This window comes from Temnothorax americanus, unplaced genomic scaffold (assembly GCF_048541705.1).
Source record: "Temnothorax americanus isolate GAGA-0224 unplaced genomic scaffold, ASM4854170v1 Scaffold58, whole genome shotgun sequence".
NCBI classification, from domain to species: domain Eukaryota; kingdom Metazoa; phylum Arthropoda; class Insecta; order Hymenoptera; family Formicidae; genus Temnothorax; species Temnothorax americanus.
Window position 1 is genome coordinate 926,657 of NW_027509730.1, and position 16,419 is coordinate 943,075.

The 16,419-nt window shown below is 35.8% G+C and overlaps 1 protein-coding gene across 1 annotated transcript in view; it reads left to right on the plus strand.

Annotated features, from left to right (window-relative positions):
• The first annotated feature begins 7,483 nt into the window (after window positions 1–7,483).
• The window catches only part of LOC143904791 (uncharacterized), a 38,827-nt gene continuing 29,891 nt past the window's right edge, over window positions 7,484–16,419 (plus strand). The window contains exons 1-3 of the mRNA XM_077419725.1: window positions 7,484–11,813; window positions 13,371–13,528; window positions 13,611–13,820. Coding sequence (XP_077275851.1) covers window positions 9,105–10,121 — 1,017 coding nt within the window. The 5' untranslated portion in view covers window positions 7,484–9,104 and the 3' untranslated portion in view covers window positions 10,122–11,813; window positions 13,371–13,528; window positions 13,611–13,820. The remainder of the gene's footprint in view (window positions 11,814–13,370; window positions 13,529–13,610; window positions 13,821–16,419) is intronic.

A 16,419-nucleotide genomic window follows, 5' to 3' on the forward strand; every position in this document is an offset into this window, starting at 1 on the left:
GTCTAGATGTTCGGAAAGGGTGGCGTGGCCGCGAGGGATCACACCGAGAATCGCTCGCGCCAATTGCGAGCGCGCTCTCGCCTGCGTGACGCGTCACGCTGACGGGCTCCGCTCCGCAAATCGCGCGGCTTGGGGGTCGGCTAGCAACCGCGCGAAGCAAACGGATGGAGCGGTCGAATACAATCAAACAACATGTCCTCCGACTTTCTAGAAGATTCGCCACCGCCTTTGTCTTAGACAGAATTGTTGTCGATCACGGGCGGAATCTTCTGGAAAGTCGGAGACTATAAATAACGCACGCACGGCCGGGCCCACACGCATATCGCACGTAGCTTTCGCTGTGTAAATGTATCACGCTTTAACTCCGATTTTCGCGGAACGTCGAACTCGCGCACTTCTGCTTTGTACACTGCACTTGTGAAAAATACACGTCCATTCTTGCAATTGCTTTCTAACTCGCTTTCGTGCTTCTTCCTGCCTTTCCCAAAACGACAAAATTCGGCAAGTGCTAATTCGCACACTAAACATAACAAAAATTGGCTGAATTAAAATTATGTGTACACATAATAAAAATTAGATGAATTAAAATTATGTGTACACATAAAAATAATTCCGCATTTTTATTATGTGTACACATAATTTTAATTCATTTTTATTATGTCTAGACATAATAAAAATTGGCTGAATTAAAATTATGTGTACACATAATAAAAATTAGATGAATTAAAATTATGTGTACACATAAAAATAATTCCGCATTTTTATTATGTGTACACATAATTTTAATTTATTTGTATTATGTCTAGACATATATATATAATAAAAATTGTATGAATTAAAATTATGTGTACACATAATAAAAATGCGGAATTATAATAAAAATTGGCTGAATTAAAATTATGTGTACACATAATAAAAATTAGATGAATTAAAATTATGTGTACACATAAAAATAATTCCGCATTTTTATTATGTGTACACATAATTTTAATTCATTTTTATTATGTCTAGACATAATAAAAATTGGCTGAATTAAAATTATGTGTACACATAATAAAAATTAGATGAATTAAAATTATGTGTACACATAAAAATAATTCCGCATTTTTATTATGTGTACACATAATTTTAATTTATTTGTATTATGTCTAGACATATATATATAATAAAAATTGTATGAATTAAAATTATGTGTACACATAATAAAAATGCGGAATTATAATAAAAATTGGCTGAATTAAAATTATGTGTAGACATAATAAAAATTGTATGAATTAAAATTATGTGTACACATAATAAAAATGCGGATTTATTTTTATGTCAGACATAATTTTAATTCATCCAATTTTTATTATGTCTAGACATAATTTTAATTCATACAGTTTTTATTATGTCTAGACATAATTTTAATTCATACAATTTTTATTCTTTCTAATAAAAATTGGATGAATTAAAATTATGTGGGTATAATTAAAATTCAAAATTTGATCATCTAAACATTTATGTATTTAGATAAAATTTTTATTCGTTGAATTAAAATTATGCCTTGACATAATTTTAATTCATTATAGCAGGACATAATTTTTAATCCTACAATTATTATTATGTCAAAACATAATTAAAATTCAGAATTAAAATTATGCCTTGACATAATTTTAATTCTGAATTTTAATTATGTTTTGACATAATAATAATTGTAGGATTAAAAATTATGTCCTGCTATAATGAAAATTTGGTTTTATTTTTATACACGTTGTGCGTTGTATTTGAGCATAATTTTAATTTAGTAAATTAAATAATGTCAGGATGCGTAATACAAATTCTAAATTATTTTTATATTTGGACAGAATTTTTATTCAGTAAATTATTGTGTCGAAACATAAATTTAGTTTACCGCATTATTGACTCAACATGATAATATTTTAAAGAATTACTATTTATCTAAACTTTCTTAAGCTTTAAATAAGAAAAGTGGGTAATACGGAAATAGTCTTTTATAAAAATAAGGTGAATAAATTTTTTCTTTTACTAAGAATGGTTTTATAAAGTGATTTACTTTCATAATGCAACGCAAAAATAAAATGCTTCTAAATTTAATCAACTAATGTCATAATAAAAATTGACACGCTTAAATTGTGGCAGCATGTAAATTACAAAATTTAAAAATGCGATTTATTCTGTACATTTTAAATTATTCACGCCTTCAATGTGTTCCTACAAAATTGCATTCAATTTTTCAAAATTTTGCAGAGTGAAAGATTATATTATGTTAAGACATAATAAAAATGCATTATAATTATGTCTACACATAATAATAATGCTACATTTCTTTATAAAACGCTGTGAAACGCCGTTTTATTTTTCAGCAGCATAAATAATATTTTACTCGATATAAACGTTTCAAAAAATAATTGTCTGAGAAAAATTGCAATTCTTATTCATGTCTAGACATGAATTATTATGTCTAGACATAATTTTAATTCATCCCATTTTTATTATGTCTAGACAATAAAAATGAATTAAAATTATGTGTACACATAATTTTACTATGTGTACACATTTTTATTATGTCTAGACATAATTTTAATTCATTAATAAGAATCGCGATTTTTCTTAAAACAATTATTATTCTATCTTTTGTATTGAATGGAATATTTATTATGTTATTAAAAAGTAAAACGGCTCGCCTTATCAATTTTTATTATGTTATGACATAATTTTAATTGGATGAATTAAAATTATGTCTAGACATAATAATTGCGCATGTGCAAACGGGCGTGTTCGTGCGTGCAGCCCGACAAGACGAACATTCGAGAACGATCAGTCGTTCAATACGCATCTTTTGTAAAATTGTAAGATTGAGCCTTCCGCCATTACGAAGTTTCGAGAAACGAGACGTATTTTGGTTGCGTTTAATTGTGCGCAAGGAAGTCTGCCTATCTTCCTCTCTGAGAACGGACTACTACATTTTAACACGTCAACGAGGACGTTGTAGGAAGGCGCCACAGATAATTTCCTGGCTCAATCGCCATTATTGCAAAAAAGGACGATCCGGCCACATGGTGAAAAGCGGAACGCCTTTTATGGGCTTAGTCACTGAGATTATATATCTAAAGATAATTGACTGGAAAAACGGAAAGCCTCAACGAAAAGGTAATTTCCTATGCTTTCTGGCATTCATTGATTGTAGAAACATATCTAACATACTGTTTAGCATCGGATGGTGAACTAATGTTCCTCGTACAATGACGATCTTTGATTGCAGAGTGGTTGAACGGACAATGTGAGGAATACTTCCTTCACTTTTGCAAAAAGCGGATTGTAAATACAAGCAGTATTGTGCCTAAACTGAGCTCAGTGTAATTAACATTATCTTAAATCTTGATATTGTGGTTGCAACCATCTTACCGTAAGTCAAAGATTTTACTTCGCGTAAATTCGAAACGTCGCCATTAATAATATCGATCAAGGTCAGTACGATTTTAATTAACGTGGTATTAATTTATATCTTACAGATTACCATTAACTGCTATTTGATTTGATGACAAATACCTTACGTTTTAACAAACAATTACTTGCGTTTAATATTCAATTACTTGCGTTTAATATTCAATTACTCACGTTTAATATTCAATTACTGGCGTTTCATATTCAATTACTTGCGTTTAATATTCAATTCCTTGCGTATTATTTTCAATTACCTTGCGTTTTATATTCACTTACATTGCGAGTTATATTTAGTTATATTGCGGATTATTCTATTATATTGATGGAATGCATGAGTCAATAGGATATTCAAGCGTTACTTGGTTAGCGATATATACATACATATAGTGGACTGTAAAGTGTTTCTTTCGATTATTCGTTTGCATAATAACAGTTCCTTTAGAATTATATGACTGTTTGTAATAAAGTTTTTTGTGCCAAACAATTCTTTACTGATTACAATCAGATTGACTCATGAATTCATATGAATTGTTCTTTTTCTTGTGATCATATTTGCTTGTGTGATTAATTATGTATTTTATGTGAATATTTATGTCCTTTATGTGAACATTCCTTTTTTGAGACGGACTGATTATGTATTAATCTTGATTACGTCAAGATACAATTGTGGTGATGCCATAAAAAATAAATATATATGTGAGCCAACCGTATGGCTTATACCAAAAAAGAGCGATCTCAATTCCGACTCAGGAAAGAATTATTTTCTTAATGATTATTATTCTTTTGAATTATAAATTGCACAAGCTATTTTTTGTTCGATATATAACAGAGATATTCACGTTTGGAATGTTATTTTGATCAAACTGGGATACGAATGTTGTCAAGAATACACAATCTCTTTTCGTCAACTCTACGGTTAATGTGTCGTTTCTTATTTTACCATTCCTGAGTCCAAGCTTCTGCGCGAGCTTGTGCTTCAAACATTGGTCCTTCGAGCCAGATATGTAATTCCGGATTTGTAGTTTTGGATTAGTAATTCCGGATATTCAGTTCCGGATGTTAACGGCATTTGTAATTTTGAATTCGTCTTTACGAATTTGTAATTCTGAGTTAAAATATTAATGTAGCAATTAGTTTGTGATTTTTATCTACGGTTACTTACTTAGTACGTCCGGATAAGGAAATGATACCTCAAGTTACGAGAAAAGTTTAAGAATAGATACACGTGAAAAGCATTCCGCCTGAATCATATCAAGATTGATATCCATAGATACTTATAAACGGTAAAATGGATTCGATACTCTATCGTATCAATCAACAACTCACGTCGAATCACTTCATAGCAAACTCCTATGATCATTTCATCGGTGAAGATTCCACGGAAATTACTAAAATAAGAATAGAAAGGTACTTGTCAACCCTAGCTGCTCTTTGGACTAGGTTCAATAGACAACATGACAAACTGTTAATGACAATCTCTAGACTTGCAATAGAAGAAAGGTTGCCAGCTCTATCTCATTCGTATTTTTCTGAACAAATGCAATCGGAAACACATGTGTGTTACTTAGCTGTTGTTGAACAGATCAAGGCTATTCTCGTTGCAGAACGACCGGTTGTAGTAAGCTCTTTGTTGACTCAATCTTTAGATCGACCTATTGTAGCAAGCTTTTCGTTGATTTAACCTCTAGAACAACCAGTGGCAGCAAGTTCGTCGTCAACTCAAGCTCCAACTACGGAGATTTCTATGACAAACGATTCTCAAGGTCAACATGCTAGGCTTCCTTATATCAGGATTCCAAATTTTAACTGAGATCCATCGAAGTGGCTTAGTTATAAAGATTTATTTTTATCTTTGGTTTTAAACAAGAAGCATTTAACAGACTTTGAGAAATTTCAATATTTAAAAACAAGTTTAACCGACACCGCAGCTCACTTAATTGAGAATATAACACTCACTTCTGAAAATTTAACAAGGGCATGGAATTCATTATTGTCATTTTATGATAATCCAAGACTTCAAGTTAACACGGAATTGCAAGCGATCTTTAACTTAAAAGCTATGACAAAAGAATCTGCTAACGAGCTAGAACATCTGTAAACTAGTTTTATTCAACATTATAGAACTTTACAAACATTACAACGCCCTGTGGAAACGTGGGATGATCTGATCGTTTTCATGACAACACAAAAGTTAGATTCGGAGTCGGTTAAAGCTTGGGAAAATAAACTAGGTTCGTCAAAGGTTCCTTCATCGTGGCAAGATCTTAACGAATTTTTGATTACTCGTCTCTTTATCCTTAAAGCTTATGAAAAGTCTCGAGGAGGAAAAAGTGGATGAAAGCCTCAAACAGCTACGGCCAAAGCTCATTACCAAGGAAAATCAGGTGACATTTCCTCGTTTAACGCCTCGAATTGTCCTATTTGTAAGGGGAAACATTATATTGCAAAATGTCCTAAGTATGTTGATGAGACTGTTGCTCAGAAACTGGCACTCGTAAAACATAAATTATGCTATAATTGTTTAGGGAAGCATAGAGTAGCAAACTGTAGGGTGACCAAACGTTGTAGGACGTGTAGTCGGAAGCACCACATAACAATACACAGGGTGGATACTTCTTCGTCAGGAAAAGATGCAAAATTAGAAACGAAAACACAGTCCAGCCCTGCTGTAACAGGACAGAACACAGTTTAAAGTCTTACATTCAAATGTTGAAAAAACTCTGACTGCATTTTGTGTATTGTTGCCAACTGCGCAAGTGTTGATAACTTCAGAGAAAGAGGAAGTTAGGAAGACTCGAGCTCTGCTTGATCAAAGATCAGAAATTTCAGTAATTTCCGAGCGTGTTGTGCAACAACTTAAGCTACCTTGTACTCGTGCTGCACTCTTGCTAACAGGAATAGGTGAACAGAAATCTAATACCACTAATCGTAAGGGGCTTACCTCGTTTAAATTGAATTCGCATTTCGGATCTGAGTTAAATTTAACTGTTTCTGCTTACATTCTTCCTAAACTTACTACTTTGATTCCTTTGGTTAAATTACAACCCGGTTTGTGGTCTCATTTGGAGGGAATTCGACTAGCCGATCCCGATTTCTTAAAGCCCGGTGCAATTGATTTGATAATAGGCGCTGACATTTATGGTTCTTTGCTGGAAAGTAAATTAATAAAAAGTGCTGTTGGAACGCCAGTGGCGCAAACTACCAAGTTGGGCTGGGTAGTTTCGGGGCCAACTACGATTGAAACTTCCTTAGTAAATAGACAAAGCTATCACGTGTCGGTTAGCCAAGAACTTTACGATTTAGTTTATAAATTCTGGGAATTAGAGGAAGTTCCTTCTTCGAAAACTCTAATACTTTTTAAAGAAGAACAGGATTGCGAGGATTACTTCCTTTCTACTTATAAAAGAGACGAAACTGGGAGATATATTATTAGACTTCCTTTCAAATCTGTACACGTTTTGAATAAGTCGTAATCAACACGAGGTTCAAGAAAGAGACACGGCAGTTCGAATGTCCACGAAGTATTTTAAACGTCCTATTTATTTTGTAATATAAATGAGCAAATGCCACAATGGCTGTTAAACAATACGTAAATGTGGTGAAAATCATTTAAACATATACATGTAGTAAATATGGCAGAGAAATATAAACCATAAAATTATAAATGAAATCGGTATAGTTGTTAATAGTCACTTCACAGAGAAGCATGTAATGTCGATCAAGGTCTTTCTGAATACTAATTAGTTAATTGAAACATTCGAGAATACAAGTGAATTAAACTAGATGTTCTATTTTATATTCGTTCCAATAAGTATGACCTTAACACTTTATAAAGCAATCTTAAAGAAAAAAAAATGACTATTAATAAGACATCTGTCACAATGTAAATATAATCAACATAAATCCAAATGATTATTTAAAACATATCAAACATGGAATAATGCATACTTAATCGTTCTTCAGTCAAATTACTTTATAATTCATAAATAAAGAGAAACTTATTTAATAAGTATTCAAACAATAGATGTAATTCAGAACTTCCTATATCACCTTGTAATTATCACAATTATTCTGATCTATTAATCCAAATTTCTTGTAATGAGTAAAATTTACTCAGTAGCATTAAACCATTTGGCAATATAAACACAAGTAAATTCAAATTCATGTATCAGTCTCAAAAATTAAGTTATCGGAAATACGAAATATAAACTAATATCTAATTCACGAGAATTAAATACGAGATACGTTATGTTTATGTAAACTTTGTAATACAGAAAATATATCCAGAATCGTAACGCAAGTAATTCGAAACTAAGTATGTGTAAGAGATATTTACAATGTTTTATTATTAGCAATTCGACCGATTGTCGTAATAAGGAGCGAATACATTTTATGAGAGACGAATTATCCGTATAATTATTCATACACGACAACATAGAAGACGTGTAAGAAAAGGTAAAAGTTACGCGTGGTTGCAACCAATATTAGCGACGTTTTACTTTGAGCATTCAAAGGAAATAATCCCGGTAGTTAAAGCACAGGATTATATCGTGGGATGATGCCCAGCAATCAACAGCGAGGCGACTGTATATTTCAGCATCCCATGTAAAAAAGAAATCTCCTGAATGTTCTGCAATCAGAGAGCGCATATATCTACAAAAGTAGTACCCTTAGTTGCTCCATGATTGTTGCCCAGAACATCAAGAGTTACCTTATAGCCATTCCTTTCACATGCGTGAAATAGTTCTCCCGCTTTTGGGAATAGTGAAAGCCCAGCAAGCGATCACGAATCAAACCTCTTTCCGTATCAAGACATGTAATGGGCGAATCCCCGAAAATGGCGACGTCCGTCCTTCTCATAAACTTCGTCCTTCCTTCTATCTCCGTGGTCGTCCTTTTCAATAATTCTAGCCTCGTAATGAAATCATCACACTTTCGTACACCCACTGTAGATATCGGCGGCAGGTCTCAGAATTTCGGATAGCTATAATATACAGCAGACAACTCAGGATAGCTCGGACACGTCTGACCACGATGGACGAATGATGTCGAATGCTCTTTTTTCTTTCTCGTCTCTTGTTCTCGCACGCACGTACTTCCGAGAAGAATTCGGAAATCGCTTATTGCTAGGTCGCTATGCGGCTGCGCCGCTTCGCGCGCTACGTTCACACGCTTGTTACTAAATCGTATCGAATCGGTTGACGCTTCACAATTGTCATAGATGGCATCACGCTTCATGGGCGAGGGACCTTAACGCGGCAATTCAAACAAAATCAAATCTGGCTAAACTTGGTAATTCAAAAAATAAGGCTTTGCGATTAATCAAGAGTTTATCTGGCAGGTTCAAAATTAATTCTAATTATTTTAATCTTTATTCGGACTTTATGGTAGAGTACCGAAACTTGGGTCATATGCAGATAGTTCCTTCGTCTCAATCGGAGCCCTCTCAAGCGTACTATCTCCCTCATCATGGCGTATTACGAGAGCAGAGTCTGACCACTAAGTTAAGGGTTGTGTTTAACGGGTCGAGCCCAACAACTACGGGCGTGTCGCTTAACGACTTATTACATACCGGTGCTAAGTTACAAATTGATTTGTTCAACTTACTCCTCTGATTCCGCCTCTTTCTTTATGTTTTCATAGCTGACATTGAAAAAATGTTTAGACAAATAAAGGTAGACCCGTCGGATTGGGATTATCAGAGGATCTTTTGGTTAGATTCATTGTCACAAATCACTCCTTTTGTACTCACAACTGTTACTTATGGTCAGGTATGCTCACCCTTCTTAGCTATACGTGCTCTTGTGCAGTTGATAAAGGATGAGGGACATCGAAATCCGTTAGCTATTCCAATAATGGAGAAAAGTCGATACGTAGACAAATTTCATGGCGGCGCGGATTCGATTCAGAAAACTCAAAATAAAGTTGCTCATTTGAATCAGCTCTATATGGCGGGCGGTTTCTTGTTAAAGAAATGGATGAGCAATCACCTTGATGTTTTGGAACACATACCACCCGATAGAAAGATTACGTCTCATTCTATCTCATTTAATGAAGGTGAGACTGTTTACGTACTTGGACTGTCTTGGAACGCTTTAACGGATTCGTTTAAATTTACGTTCGAGCTCCCTACATCGAGAACTATTACTAAACGGACTGTTATGTCTACGATTGCTAAATTTTTTGATCCAATGAGTTTTTTGTCGCCTGTTACTATTGTCGGCAAGATATTTGTGGAAGAGTTATGGTCAATCAAGTTGGAATGGGATGACCCATTGCCGGAAAAATTAATAAAAAAATGGAGGGATTTTGTAAATAATTTACACAATACGCCAAAATTCGAATTTCCAAAATGGATAGGTTGGACAGCTAGTTCACTTATTAAAATCTACGGGTACTGCGATGCATCGCAACAGGCCATGGCTGCAATTGTTTTTGCCAGAGTAACTTCGAGCAAAGGTAAAGTCATTGTCTGCTTTATAGCTTCCAAAACAAAGGTTGCGTCTTTAAAAAAGCTTACTATTCCTCGTCTAGAACTGACAGCTGCCGTTCTGCTAGTTAAACTTGTTTCGCATATAATCAAGGTGATGGACCTGGGTAATATCATCCCTGTTTTTCTGAGAACAGATTCCGAAATTACTCTTATTTGGATCAAAGGTCATCCTTCAAAATGAAGGGAATTTGTACAAAATCGGGTTAATTTTATTCAGACCGCGTTACCTCAAGCTGTATGGAAGTTTATACTCGGGAAGGAAAATCCGGCAGACTTAGCGACAAGAGGTCTAACACCTCAACAATTGTTAGACTCAAGAGCCTGGTGGATAGGTCCCTATTGGTTAACTCAACCTCCATCAACATGGCCGGATGAATCATATTCACTCTCTTATGAGGAAAATTTAGAGGAAAGACTTATTAAGGTCATGACTACTATTGAATCAAAATCACCAAAAATCTAGGATTTGATTGATAAATATTCTGATTTGACTAAACTTATACGGATAACTGCTCGTTGTAAAAGGGTTGTAAAAAGATTTCGAGAAGTAAGGGAATCTTTTTTTTCAATCATCCATTAACAGTGACCGAATTGACAGACTCTAGGTTGTTTTGGATCAAGATTGTTCAGCAAGCTTACTTTTCTCATGAGCTTGGGATTTTGTCGTCGGGTAGAGATGTGCCTAGATCAAATGCACTTCTTAAACTTACACCACAACTCGATTCAATTGGACTATTAAAAGTAGGAAGTCGTCTTGAACGATCATTTCTATCCGAAAATGCTAAGCATCCTTACATTCTACCAAAAAATTTTATTCTTTCTTCTTTGGTTATTGTTGACGCTCATGCTCGTACATTCCATGGAGGAGTTCAGGATACACTTTCGTTTATTAGGAACAATTATTGGATAATCGGAGGTCGACTCGTCGTTCGATCATTCATACTCAAATGTGTAGTTTGTACTCAGTTTTGCCAGGAAAGAGCCCATCAAATCATGGGTCAGTTACGCATTGAAAGAATAACATCTTCTCGATCTTTCGAGCATTTGGGAGCGGACTATGCAGGTCCGTTTACTATGAAAACTTGGAAGGGTAGGAATGCTAAGACCTACAAGACTTACATAGCTTTGTTCGTTTATTACTCGACTTCGGCTTAGAATTGGTTACAGACTACACAACTGAAGCTTTCTTAGCTGCGTACAAACGTTTCATTTTTCGTCGAGGAATTTGTTCAACGTTATCTAGTGATTGCCGTACTAATTTTAAAGGTGCAGATGCCGAGCTTTGTAAGCTTTTTTTATCCAGTTCCAAGAAATCAGAAGAGTTAACTAAGCTTCTTGCTAGGGACGGAACGCAGTGGAGGTTTAATCCACTGGCAGCTCCTCTCATTTCAGAGGAAAGTGGGAGGCTGGCGTTAAATCGGTTAAAACGCATTTGAACAAGGTTGTCGGTGATCAACTGCTTACCTACGAAGAGATGAATACTTTATTAATTCAAATAGAAGCTGTGTTGAATTCTCGACCCCTTTGTCCTCAGTCTGAGGATCCAACCGATATTTCTGCTCTAACCCCTGGTCATTTTCTTATAGGTCAGGATCTGACTACTATTCCTGAACCATCCTTAGAGGGCGTTAAAGTCTCTTACCTTTCTCGGTGGCAACTACTTAGAAAAATGCTAGAAGACTTTTGGAAACAATGGTCACGCGACTGTTTGCAGAGATACCTTGCGGTATACAAGTGAAACAATGCTGTTCCATCTGTAAAAAAAGGTTTATTGGTTTTAGTAGTTGATGAGAAGTATCCTCCAACGAAGTGGCCTTTAGGTCGGGTTGTTAAGACTCATCCTGGTCAAGACGGTCATACTAGAGTTGTTACGGTACGTACGCAGATCTTTGAATTACAAAGACCTGTCACTAAATTTTGTCCTCTTCCTATCAATATAGATACTTTATATAGTTGATTCGTTATCTACGATTAACAAAAGCGGGCGGAATGTTAGAAACGGGTAATAAGAGACAAAAAGAAATTGTGTTGTGTGCGGCATCTAGTCGGTTAATCGCGGTATTTGGCACTTTTTTTTACCTTTTTTTAAAAAAGTAATTTTGTACTGATATCACCTATTTTGTAGTGTTAAGCAAGGATCAGCAAAACATTTTTATTTTTTATTTTTTAATTATTCACAAAATTAGCAATAACAACAAATACATAAAAATTAATATTTAAGTAAAAGTAAATTATAAATTTCTTATAAAAATTGAAGAAACACTAAATTTATCTTTAAAAATAGGCAAAATTCGAGCAGCTGTAACTTTGTTAAAAATGAATAAAATTTAAATTTTAAACTTAAAACCTCTACTTTCAAAAAGTTATTATTATTTGTCCAATTTTTATTATGTCTAGACATAATTTTAATTCAGCGAAGTAGATAAACTAGGCCGGTTCTAATCCGGAAATCTGAGGGGGGGTGAGGGGCTGGGGGAACCGCGGGCGGGGGGGGAACCGTGGGCGGGCGGCGGCGAGGGGGGGGGGACCGCGGGTGGGGGAGGGGACCGCGTTTTTTGTGTGCCGCGAGGAAGAGAGGGAGGGGGGAACCACGTTTTTCGGGCGCCGCGTTTTTTGTGCGACGCGGGGGGAGGGGGAGGGGGAAACCGCGTTTTTCGGGCGCCGTGTTTTCCGGCGCCGCGGGGCGAGGGGGTCCGCGTTTTCCGGCGCCGCGGGGCGACGGGTCCGCGTTTTCCGGCGCCGCGGGGCGACCGCGTTTTCGCCGCGGAGCGGGGCGAGGGGGGTCCGCGTTTTGCCGCGCCGCGGAGTCCGCGTGACGTCACACGGCACGCTCCCGCTCGCGTTATCTTTCCCTCGCGCGCTCGCTCCCGGCCCCCGTTCGCGCGCGTCTTCTCGTATGTGCGGTCTCTCTCGCTCCCGGTCGCGTTATCCCTCCCTCGTGCGTTCGCTCCCGGCACCCGTTCGCGCGCGTTTTCTTGTTCGCGCGGTCTCTCTCGCTCCCGTTCGCGTTATCTTTCCCTCGCGCGTTCTCGCTCGCTCCCGGCCCCCGTTTGCGCGCGTCTTCTCGTTCGCGCGGTCTCTCTCTCTCTCTCTCGTTCGCGTTCTCGTACAGAAATTATGCATAAATTATTAAATAAAGACAGCGTAACAAAAGGGAACGGTAAATGAAAAGGAAAAACTTTTTTAACCATATTATAAGCATTTATTCATTATGTAGCGCATTATACACAATAGTATCCAAAGCGTAGGCTAATAATTCACAATCAATAATCGAATTTTTATCGTAAAATTCACGCAAGATTGTAACTGCGTTACATTTATCGGTGATACAATTTTGACGTAAAATTGTTACAAATTGTTTGAATTTTTCATTTACACCGTGAACATTTTGACATAGTTGAAAATACACATTCTCGACGCAATGTTCTAGTTCGAACAGAAAGAGTACAGTTGACGGTTTCATGTACAAGCTGGTGCCTTGTACGTGCATGGCGACAACGTGGGACATTTTGCATGGATCAAGAACCTATCCCGCCTCGTGAACTCGCAAATCAACAAGCACCATGGTCGGAAATATTTTTGCGATCGGTAAGTACCTATAGTTCTTTTAATAATATATAGAATAATTTGTGTATAAAAAAATTTATAATATTTGCGTTTATTTTTGCAGATGTTTGCACTACTTCAGCTCCAACGAGAAATTGGCTGCCCTCACCGTCGACTGTCGGGAGATAAATAACTGCGCAATCAAGTTACCGAGCGATAACGACAAGTGGTTGGACTTTAAAAATCACAATAGGAAGGAACGAGTTCCGTTTGTCGTATACGCCGACCTGGAATGTACTCTGGAGAAGATGGAAGCGGATCCGGAAACGTCCAGGTACACATATCAACATCATCGCGTGTTTATCATAGGGTACTACGTGCGTTGTACGTACGACGAGTCGTTATCTATGTATCGGTTTCGTCGCGATAAAGATTGCGTCGCGTGGTTCGCCGAGGAGCTAAGACGTTTAGCTCACGACGTAAAGACCATTTTGTCCACTAATATACCCATGGCAAATTTCACGCGAGAAGAGTAAGAAGAGTTTAACAGCGCAACGCACTGTCACGTGTGCGAAGAACCGTTCGAGCCAGACGACGTGCGAGTACGCGACTATTGTCACCTGACCGGTCGATACAGATGTCCCGCGCATTCAAATTGTAACCTAAATTATAAAGATTCGCATTACATTCCCATAGTGTTTCATAATTTATCATGATATGATGCACATTTTATTCACACATGTGTGTGTGCCCTGCTTTAAAGAAAATCACAACTTCTATAAAGCAGGGCAACACACGTGTGTGTGTGTGTGTGTGTGTGCCCTGCTTTAACGAAAATCACAACTTCTATAAAGCAGAACATACACATATGTGTGTGTGCTATGCTTTAACAAAAATCACAATTTCTTGTTTTTTGGTTAGCTTGACGCGTTTTAAACAATTATGGAAAATAAGTATACGCAATTTTATGTGGTTAACCTCGGTTCGCGTGATAAGTGTATGCGTGAACTATTTTTGGGCTACCGCACCTCCCCCGAAAGCAGGGGGGGTGTGCGTAAACCTCGGTTTGCGTGAAAAGTGTATGCGTCAACTATTTCGACATATATATTAGTCATTTATGCCTTCCAATACTCAAAATAGCTGCTATATTTTCGAAACATTTTTTGTTAATAACTTTTTAACGAATAACGAGCGCGGGCTAAATTCTTCTGAAGGTCACTCAGGAGGGTGACCTTGACAACATACTAAAATATCAAGGTCATCCAAGGTGGTCCCCTCCAGCTATACAACTACCATATAAATATAAAAAAAACATGCTAATTAATGTTCAAGTTTACATACTAAAACATTAAACAATTATCTAATAATATAAACAAAGTAAACAATATTCTATTTAAATCACAAATAAACGCCGGAATAATCAATTAAAACCATAACAAGATAAATTTATATTTATAGAAGAGAATGTAAAGAATTATTAACGGAGGTATTCTGATTTAAAAAATCTTTAAAATATATATTTTTCAGGAACTTTTTATAGGAAAACGAAGAAAGTGAATAACGTTAAACTTTGCATGTTCTCTTCACCTTATTTTAAAAATTTATTTATTTTTTAAGTAACAAAAATGCTCTTTTTTTCTGTTATATCTTGATCACCATAAATGACAGACAGTGTAAATAATTCTAGCTGTTCTAGGTATCTGAAACGCAAAAAACTAAAATTTTTTTATTTAAAAGAAGTATATGTGGCTATCGTCTCTGAACTAGAACTAAACCAATATTTCCGTTCTAGGTTCTAGGCGGTCTTTTTATCAAAAATATATTATTAATCAATATTAAATGAATTATTTACCTCGCCATTTACGATCTGAGCTTAGATTTTATAGTAACCTAATAATACATTTTATATACTATATTTACATATTTTTCTCCAACTTTAATCAACTACGCGCTGACTAACTTGTCAGACTTAAAACACAGCTTCTATTGGATTAATAAAATCTCCTCACACCCCTCTAATTAAATCGATTTAAATAATAGTAAAGAATTTACTACTCCAACAGGAACTGTGTTGTAAGTCTGACAAGTTAGTCGGCGCGCAATTTATTAAAAATTGGAAAAAATATACGTGTAATACACAAAAAATATTATTAGGCTATTAAGATCCAAGCTCGGATAGTACACCGCTTATTTAATATTGATTGATTGTATAACGGTCATAAAACGGTCTTATTTCTCTTATATTATTAGAAATATTATAACTTTTATCAAAATTTTGTTAATATTTTATTTAAAAAAAAAACTAATAAACGTATAATATATGTTTATTATTCTTGTTCAGACAATAGCCACACTTATTTTGAATAAGACAATTTTTGGTTTTTGGGATTCTGCTACCTATAGAACAGCTAGAATCATTTACTCTGTCTGTCATTTACATCTTTTAGTGATCAGGATATAACATAGAAAAGAGAGAAGAGCATTTTTCTTACTTAAAAAATAAAAATATATTCTTAAAATAAGCTTAAAAAACATGCAAATTCCCCTATAAAATATTCCTATATATGAAGAATACTTATTTTTAAGACCTTTTAAACCAAAATACGCCCCTAATTTATTATTTGTTATTGCACGGGGGGTTATTGCATTGGTCCTTCGAGCCGGATCTCGCGCGCTAAAGCAATAACGCCGACCTTTCGCTCGTGGATAGCATTTCTTAGTAGTTTTGTTCGCGATTGCATTACAATTAATTAGTCGCGTATTCTACACCCGCCGCGATATCTCTCGGCCGCAACATTGCTTCGCGACCAGAATACGCGCGGGAAACTTGTCGTTTGATCGCTTTGTGGTTAATTGCTTTTGTCATTCGTTATTGAATATTGTCGTTAACCGAAATATTCAACATTGGAATATTCTCGGTTAAGCCATACGTT